The sequence below is a fragment of the Spinacia oleracea genome, chromosome 3, assembly GCF_020520425.1.
Source record: "Spinacia oleracea cultivar Varoflay chromosome 3, BTI_SOV_V1, whole genome shotgun sequence".
Classification (NCBI taxonomy): domain Eukaryota; kingdom Viridiplantae; phylum Streptophyta; class Magnoliopsida; order Caryophyllales; family Amaranthaceae; genus Spinacia; species Spinacia oleracea.
In genome coordinates, this window is record NC_079489.1 from 19,082,575 (window position 1) to 19,092,488 (window position 9,914).

General features: G+C 34.1%; 1 protein-coding gene across 1 annotated transcript; it reads left to right on the forward strand.

Annotated features, from left to right (window-relative positions):
• The first annotated feature begins 693 nt into the window (after nt 1-693).
• Nucleotides 694-6,773, forward strand: LOC110788934 (UDP-glycosyltransferase 74F2-like). Its single transcript, XM_021993570.2, has 2 exons — nt 694-1,428; nt 5,812-6,773. Exons 1-2 carry the CDS (start codon nt 775-777, stop codon nt 6,532-6,534), a joined length of 1,377 nt encoding a protein of 458 aa, XP_021849262.2. The 5' UTR covers nt 694-774; the 3' UTR covers nt 6,535-6,773.
• The last annotated feature ends 3,141 nt before the right edge of the window (nt 6,774-9,914 follow it).

Below are 9,914 nucleotides of genomic sequence, written 5' to 3' on the forward strand. Positions count from 1 at the left end.
CCCTATATATGAAGCCTGGGTACGCCTCCAAGGTGTCGTTTCTCGTACCGGGTACGGTTATGGTACAGGTACGCCCAGGAAACGTACCCATGACAAATCCAAAGGCGGGTACGCGGGTGACTTTTGGGGCGGTTGGGTACGTTTTTAAGAGGAAGGCACGTACCTAATAGGTATTATGACATCTTCGAGGCCCAAATTCACATTTTAGGGTTTTCTTTTCCAAATTCACCGATTTCTCTCTCACCTGAAGTCATGGAATAAAAACTCGGCCGAGTTAAATTGGATTTGCCCGAGATAGACGTTATATGTTAAGAAATGGATGAATTTCATTATACACCTTATCTGTTAACCGGTGGTAAAGCTTTTTTATTATTATTTTTTGTGTCGGTAAAATTTTAAAAAGTTAATTAAGGTGGTTAAATACAAAGTATGTCATTTTAAAGGTGGTTAAAATCAAAGTTATATTTAAATAGTTAGAATATTATAAATATAACTTAAATTAATAAAAAAAAATATCTATAAAATACATAAAAGTTATATTTAAATAGTTAGAATATTATAAATATAACTTAAATTAATAATAATAAAAAATCTATAAAATACATAAAAGTACAAGATATTACACAAAATATGTTTGTCATCTCTTGATACATCCTGAAGTAGATCAAGCTTTAGGCCCCGAAATGATTTCCGGACTATGGAGGCCACAAATTGTAGATTTTCTATCACTATAAATTTCCACAACAGTTGGAAACCGAGTTAAGACAAAATTATATGATGGAAAAAATCACAGAAAAATATAGAGGCCATGTTCTAGCCGTGCCTTATCCAAGTCAAGGACACATATGTCCCATGCTCCAATTTTGTAGACGTCTAGTCTCCAAAGGTGTCAAGGCCTCCTTAGCCATCACTAAACATATCTCGACTACATTAAACCCCGAACCCGACTCCCACGTTAGCCTCGTAACCATTTCTGATGGGTTCGACGATGGTGGATTCTCACGGGCTGAGAGTATCTCTGCCTACCTTGCTCGCCTCGAGGTTGTCGGGTCTCAAGCCCTAGGGGATATTATTGAGGAACATGTTGGTACACGTAACGCTATAACTTGTATAGTGTATGATGCGTTTTTTCCTTGGTGTCTAAATGTTGCTAGGAAATATGGACTACAAGGGGCTTCTTTTTTTACCCAAGCATGTGGGGTGAATTATTTTTACTATTTGATTCACCGTGGGAAGTTTACTATGCCGGTTTGTTCGCCCACGGTAGATGTTCCGGGGTTGCCTCCCTTGGATGTTGGTGATCTACCGTCTTTTGTGAGCTCACCGGAGTCTTACCCGGCTTACCTTGACTTGGTTTTCAACCAAATCTCTAACTTGGAGGAGGCTGATTTTGTTCTTGTTAACACCGTCTATGAGTTGGAAGACAAGGTAATGTGTATGCTTTATCCTTTAGGTCATGTGAATTTTGATTGACTACGACTTCTTTTCAGCATCTCTATTCTATAAGAAAACTCTTGAATTCAATTTAGTAATTGTATTTTTGGAGTCCCCTATAGAATAGTTTATTACACCCTCGCTCAAAATTGAATTACTAACATTTTTTCCTTATATTAATAAAAAATAATTATATCACAATTGCCAATTTGGAAATAAATTAAATAACTTCAATCATCTTTATGGTTATTGAAATTATAATTCATGATTAAGTTAAATTTGGGGATAACAACAAGTAACACATAATTCGCGTAAATCACCTCTTAATAAGCCAAAAATAAGTAGCATTTGTTTATTACATAAACTTAACCCCCTTCCAATCCTAATCACTCAAACACAATATATGTTTCGCTCTCCCTTTATGTGATCTCTAATGTATGACCATGTTTGAACATTATTATTGGTTGTAGTTGAATAGCTACTAATTATATATACAAATACAATATCACTTTCTTTTATAGTTATGATCTTACAATTATCACGCACTTGGTGAATCTCAATATATCATTTCATTTTAAAGTTTTCAACATATCCCTTTTATTGCTTATAATTTTCAAATTGTTTATTACTCGTAATAACTAATCAAATTCTTTATTTTTCGGTTACATATTTTTTGTAGAAACTAAAGACCTAAATGAAAATGATATTCATATGTCATTTGCAACTCTGGCTTGTATAACATTTTTCACATTATAATTGACCTTTCTACTTCATTTTTGTTAATCATATGTTATTGTTAAAGTACTGATGCAAGGGAGATTCTATCATTCTCATCCATCATAATGCATGAAATTGTTTTTTAAAAAAAAACACGTATGACTTATTAGTTATTACTACAAGAAACATATTTCTAAAGATATTGATAGTCCGGCATATTTTTCCTTTGATAGTGCCAATCTATCATCTACAAAACCGGAAAAAGTATATGACTAAAGAAATTATGCTTTTCATTAAAAAAAATATTAATTGATTAATTGGTTTTTAAATCAAAATCGTGATGAATAACATGTATAACTTTTATTTGACAACAAAATCACGTACAAATTGGATTGTATATATATTTTTAACAATTTTCTTAACTTTTCGACTATGCATTTGTGATGAAATCTTCCAATACGTATTAAACCATTGGTTAAAATAGTTTCTGAAGAAAAATAAAGAGAAAGTCATTCTACGATAATAAATACTGATTTATTAATGTTGATTTACATGCATTCTAAAATTCGCACACGCATAGCGTGCAACAGATACTAGTACTCCTTGTATGGGAAGGGTGACAAAGTTTATTCACTTTCATGTGCTACCAACAAATTTTCTAGAACTATGCGCAAACACAACTGTTATAAGTATTCATTAACGATTAAAGTAGTACGAATATTTATACTTCACACTAAGTAACGTTTAATTTCTGACAAACGCAATAAATCATAAAATATGTGGTATAATAAACAAAATTTCTTTTTCGATCAACAACCAGAAGTAAAGTTGTACAAGTATTAAACTGAAACTAATTTTTAGACTTAAGCGATGTCCTGAGTTATATCATTAAGGTAAATTTGCCAAAAATAACCTTTTAAAGCTTGTTTATTGCGAGAAACAACCTTTTAAAAATATTTTTGCGAAAAAAGACCTTAAAGTAAAATATACTTGCGAAAGACAACCTATTTGGGATTTCCGGCGTTGACCAAAAATTTCCGGCCTTGACTTCGCCGGTTTTGCTATTCCCAACCTCTTCCAACCCCTTTATCGACAAACCCATCAATGCCGAATCCAAAGATCGCAACAATTTAAAAGAAGTCTTCCGTAACATGAGAACTGATGGGTTAATCAGCATTGCAGTCAAGATGTTCGACGAAATGTCTAAGAATGGTTGAACTTACGAAGCGTTGGAAATGTTCAGGGAGATCAAAGAAACGAGTAAAATGCCCGATGTGGTGGCCCACACTGTTGTCATTGAAGCTTACGCTGGTGCTGGACAATGCGAGGGAGCTCACACTGTGTTTATGAAGATGTTGGCATATGGGGTTCTTCCCTATGCTTACACTTATAGTGTGTTGATCAAGTCGCTTGCTGCAGATGGAATGATTATGGAGGCTAAAGAGTATGTGTTGGAGATGTTGGGGAAGGGAATGAAGTCGAGTTTCGAGACGTGTGTGGCGGTTATCGAGGCATTTGTGAGGGAGGAGAAGGAAGATGAGGGAAGAGAGTTGTTGAAGGAGATGATCAAACTTTTGGCTGGATTTAAGTTTTAAGGGGGAAAAATGTAGGGAAAGAGGTTGGGAATAGCAAAATCGACAAAGTCAAGGTCGGAAATTTTTGGTCAACGCCGGAAAACCCAAATAGGTTGTCTTTCACAAGTCTATTTTACTTTAAGGTCTTTTTTCGCAAAAATATTTTTAAAAGGTTGTTTCTCGCAAAAAACAGGTTTTAAAATGTTGTTTTTGGCAAATTTGCCTATCATTAATTACATTTATAATCTTGTACATGAATGTGATGATCGAATCATTTTTATTTCATTTGTTAATAGTTTATCTTGAATTGACAATACGAAAATTATGTAATATGAAGTAGTGGTTAAGACGTAAGTTATAAAAATGGTGGGATAAAGGGTGTTTTATGTCCCATTCCTTATCCTTCATTTGTGTTCTCCTATCCTTACATACAAACAAATATATGTCTCATTTGGTATGAGATGGAGACAGTAATAAGGATAGAGAAATTTTGTGGGATTTGATTAAATTTAATTATCTATGTTCATTGTTTGGTATGAGTTGGGAATAAGATTGCGAGAATTAGCAAATTTGCTAAAATATTCTTATTAACTTTCTTATTATCTCCTCCTTTCTTCATTTCATTAAGGGTAAATTTGTTTTTTACATTGTTTTATCATCCGATCCCTCTCTATTATGCCACCTTCTATTAGGTGTAGAATGATAGAGATAAAGGGGGTTACATCTCTATTTGTGACCCTCATTTTCTTTCCGCTATTACAAATTAAACAAAGGATAAGAGAGAATTGAGATAATAAACTCTTATATCTACCTATTATCTCTCTAAACAAATAAGTTGATAAGAGATAAAAGTGATTGGGATAATTAATAATATCCCTCCAAACAAACGAATCGTTGAGATAAAATCATTGAATGAGGAGAGTGCCGCATGATATACGAAGTACACATTTTTTAGAACGTTTTTTTTTTTTTTTTTTTTTTTAATATGGTGCGAATTTATTTGCATTTTAATTTTTATATACGCGTGTATGTAGGCCTGTAGTATGTTAGGGTAAGTTTCGCCCATGGGACCAATATCGAATTGAAGGTGTATGAATTATCTCCATCCAACTAGGTAGTGGGCCTAGAGTCTAGTGGCATAGTAAACTCGATCGTACTGGTTAGATGCAAAAAATATTCTCCGTATAACCACCTTCGTACAGGTATTAAGAATAAGAATTGAATAAAATAAAATAATAAAATAAATGGGGTAGAGTAGATATTTTATAAGTGGGGACCATGTCATTTTGCGGGATGGGAGGTGGGGTTGGTTTCTGAAATTATTTGTTTAATAAGATAGTGGATCATAGGGTAAATTAGATGTATTATTTAATTAGATGGTGGGGTTGATAAGTTACTAAATGTGTATCTCTTAAATAAATACGGTCGAAAAAAACAAGTGTATCCCTTGTATAAATACGGAGGGAGTACATTTAAATATTATTTCTAGACACCCGTGCTCTCAAAATTGCATTACCTCCGTTTAAAATGATTTTTATACTTTTTATTTTGTCCATTTTATAGTGTTATCTATATTATGCTTTATTCTATTTTTGGGCATGAAACTCTACTATCTTACCCCTCTAACGCCACAATATTTATCTTTTTTCACTTATTTTCTATTACTTTATTCATTCTCTTTTGCCTTACACTCATCCTACTTTTTACACTCTGTCACCTGCTTTATCCATATTTTGTTATATTCACCCAATTTTTTACACATTTTTCTAGTTTTTATCTTAATATTTGTGTAAATAGTAATTGTAAGATAATTACGAAACGAATGTCGTAAGATTTTAAGCAAAGAAATAGGTCGATATGGTACCCAAAAATTGCTCATTTTGTAGCTAATTTGTTCTCTCCAACAACATTTATGTACTAATTCAATACTTGTACCTTTGATTTTATTTAATTTATGTATGTGGATTCAATCCAATTGTTTGGGCATTATATTTTATTTTAATTTGAAGTAATTGCTTGCTCTTATATTTTATTTGAATTGAAGGTTTGTCACAAATTTGTTAACCTGAATCTGTTTTTGTTTCAGATAGTTGATGTAATGTCCAAAGAATGTCCATTGTTAACAATTGGGCCAACAATTCCATCCTTTTATGTGGACAAGCGAATTCCACTTGACAAAGATTATGGCCTAAGTCTCTACCACCTGGACCCTACACCTACCACCAATTGGTTAAGCACGAAGCCACAAAATTCAGTGGTTTATGTGTCATTTGGTAGCATGGCATGTCTACCAAAGGCTCAAATAGAAGAATTAGCATGGGGTTTGAAGCAAAGTGACTACCACTTCTTGTGGGTGGTTCGAGCTTCCGAGGAGGACAAGCTTCCGAAAGGATTTGCTAATGAGGTTGCCGCGAAAGGGTTAATAGTAACATGGAGTCCGCAACTAGAGGTGCTCGCTAGTGAGGCAGTTGGATGTTTTTTCACTCATTGTGGTTGGAACTCGACACTGGAGGCGTTGGTTATGGGTGTACCTATGATAGGGATGCCACAATGGACGGATCAACCTACGGTTGCTAAGTTTGTTGAGGACGTTTGGAATGTAGGGGTAAGGGTGAAAGTGAACGAGGAAGGGCTTGTAAGAAGAGAGGAAGTTAAGAGACGTATAATTGAGGTGATGGAACAAAGAAATGGGAAGTTGGTTGAAAATAGTAATAGATGGAAGGATTTGGTAAACAAGGCAATTTGTAAGGATGGATCTTCGGATAGGAATATTAATGAGTTCATTTCCAAAATCTATACGTCACAATAAAAGTGATTCTACTTAGTTACGAAAACAAGAATTTTGTGTTAGATTTTAGATCTCTAGGGTTCAATTTCTATCAAGTGATGGTGCTTGTCCCTCCTCCCTACTCTTATGTGCCCTGCACCGTAAATACTGGACCAAAATTTGCGAGGGTTGATTCTCATCATGGCCCCTACTCTATCTGATGTCAACTGTAATACCTCGTATTTTTGCGTATTTATAAATACTTTCTCCTTCTTTTAATACTCGCAACGTTTGGACTTTTGTCACTATTCATATAATCTACTTTGACTATTCGTAGTGTTTTTAGTCATGTGGGATCTTGTTAGATTCGTCTCAATGTGTATTTTCAAAATATCAACTTTTTATAATTTTTGCATAAAGAGAATTTAAGATATAAATGATCAAAGTTGTGTATTGGCATGCGTGAAACTAACAAACGTTGCGAGTATTAAAAGACGGAGGAAGTATATTTTATTATATTTATAAAGCATTTTTAAAAAATTTAGAATTAAAATTGCATTTAATATTACTCCTATTTAAATGTATTTTATTAATTAGAATTTTTATTATTTTAATGAATTACGAAACGAGTTTAAAATTCAAGTCGGAAAATTTTATTGGGTTTCGAATTTTAAAGAGCTTTGAATTATTTTAAAGTCCAACTCATTTATTATGTTAAGCCCAATCAAGTGAATTCAATAAATTTTTAATTCAAACCCAATCTTTTAATTCAAGCTCAGTACCAAATTTTCTAATCATAACCCAATAGGATTATATGAAACCTATAAATACCCCTTCATAAATATTGGAATCCCCACTTCATTAATTTCACAAAACCCTCAATCTCTCTCCTCTCTCTTACTCCACATGACACTCTCCTCTTCTTCTCTTCCCTTTCGTGCTCCCAGCCCGAGCAACACACCACACGCGGCCTCGCTACTGCTACGTACCGCCTGCACTCGCCTAGCGCCCCGCTCAGTCACGCGAGCTGAGCCAACGCTCGATGCTTCCTCTCTCTCTCTCTCTCTCTCTCTCTCTCTCTTTCTCGCCCAAAGCTCGTTGCTTCCTCTCCTTCGCGCACGCTCGTGCCATGCTGCCACTCTCTCGCGCGCACGGCCCTGCTGCTTCCCCTGCCCGCGTGCGCAACACACCGCACAACACAACAACAGTTGCACCATGCTGCTGTGTGTGTGTCCCTCCGTCCCTTTTGCTCTCGTTTGCGCCTGGTCACATTAATTCGTGATCGTGATCATGCCGTGCTATAGGCCGGCTTGGTATAATTCATCTTCTTCCTAATCTATCTCTATTTTAAATTATGTTTTAAATTATGGATTTTTATGGTTAATATTGGATTATGATTAATTATTATGCTGAGATTGGTTATGAACACCAAAGTTGAGGATTTATGTGCTTAGATTATTGAGGAGCATTTTTATTTGAAGTATAATAATTTTCAGATTTGATTTATTAAATAAAACGTTGATTTTTAAGGTTTTAATTGATTTTAATGATGAATTAGGGTTAGGGTTTTAGTTCAAACCTTATGACTAATTGATTAGCATAATTAGATGACAATTTTAATTATGATAATCAATTATAATTTTCAGATTTGTTTTAAAGACCTAAAGTGTCAATTTTTAATGGTTTTAGTATGAGAATAAATTAATTTCATGCTAGGGCTTTAGTTGTTCAATTGAGACTATTATTTTATTAACGAACGATTAATTTCTAATTAATTCAAGTGTTTTAAAACTAAATAAAGTTGCTGGAAATTTAATGAACGTGAATAATAATTGAATTTCATTATTTTAATGATAGGAGGAGATTTCTAACCTAGAGCTTGAATCACAAAGTGAACCCCGTACTTAGATATACAATGTACGTACATGTCTAGGGCGACCACCTTATTTTCATGAGGATTCATGTGATATTTTATTATGGTGATTCATGTTACTTGGATTATTATGGATTCATGTTTGATGGTGTGAATGAACATGTTTGGATTATAATTGAATTTGTGGATTTTTAAGTGAACAAGCATGTTGTGAGTATTTATGATTGTTGAATTTAATATAAAGCATGTTGTTCAAGTATTTTATGCATGTATAGGTTATTTCGCATGCAAGGGATTGTTTTTATGCTATTGTACATAATGTCTAGCATATTTGAGCCAAGTTATTCGTGCCTCGTTGCACTATTTATTTTACTACATATGAAGGGTGCGCTCATGTAAGCCACTACATATGTAGAGTATGTTTGGGAAGTCAAAGTGAATTGAATTAGAATTATTCGTACCTAGTGCACAACCCACATGTTAACATGCATGTTGGGGACTCAATCGTATGTTGGGAGGAGCCATGGAGTAATATCGCTGGAGTCTTGAGTGTTTGATCACAAGTCATATCGAATTATAAAAGAAGTATTGTTTGGTTGTTCGTCTATTAAATATCTAGCTTGTTTGTTAATTTGTGTCTTGAGTTCACCTTGTGAATAAAATATTAATAAACGTAAAGTGCAACCTAAACAAGGTCCAAAACTCTTGGAACGTATATACCTTGAATATGAACAATGGAGGGGGGGGGGGGGAGTATCTTACCAAGGGGTTTGTACTTCTATTAATGATACAAGATGTTGTTTCATTTCTTTTATGCGCTGGAATTCCGTCGGTATGTTCCGACAACTGGGTTACTTTTTTTTATTATTATTTCGATGTTTGGTGGGCTCCCAACACCTGTCCAATGGACATTTCTTTTTAGACCCGTTCGAAACTTATTCTAAATTAATCTATGAGTCAAGAGTCGTATCAATAGTCGAGTCTTCGTGATTAATTGTTTATTATATGGCTTTTGCATGTGGATTATTTTATTGTTGAGTGAGGTATGTTAATATTAGGATTTCACTCTACCTTGTGTGTACTCACCTTTCGCTGACTACATGCTTTATGTCTCTTTGGTAATGGTATTCGCCTTATTTGTAACGTTTGACAAAAGATACTCAACCTTTATCTCTACCGCTAACCGCTACCTCACCCGTTAATTACTACATCAAACACTTAAATTTTTTACAAATAGCGTTTTTAATAGGTCAAAACGCTACCCGCGACCTCAAACACTACCGTAAAAAACGTCATATGCCGGGATAACTTTTAAGCATTGTGAGTTAAACACTGTGAGTTAATCTTTACTAGCTATGATGGATGATAAACAATACTATTATACACTAGTTTTAAAAAAGAACTAGTGTTATTGGCCTGGACGATGCCCCCGGTATTTACATGATTTAGAAATTTATTTATATAGATCACTGATATATATTGTAAATTTCATTATACGGAGCATTACGTATGTAGTATATTGTTTAAGAACTAAAACCGGTTAACGAAC

Bases quoted from the DNA above. Each gene is read 5' to 3' on its own strand.
- LOC110788934 (XM_021993570.2), top strand. From the start codon at position 775: ATGATGGAAAAAATCACAGAAAAATATAGAGGCCATGTTCTAGCCGTG. The intron at 1,429-5,811 runs GTAATGTGTATG...TTTTTGTTTCAG, and splicing joins TCTATGAGTTGGAAGACAAG to ATAGTTGATGTAATGTCCAA.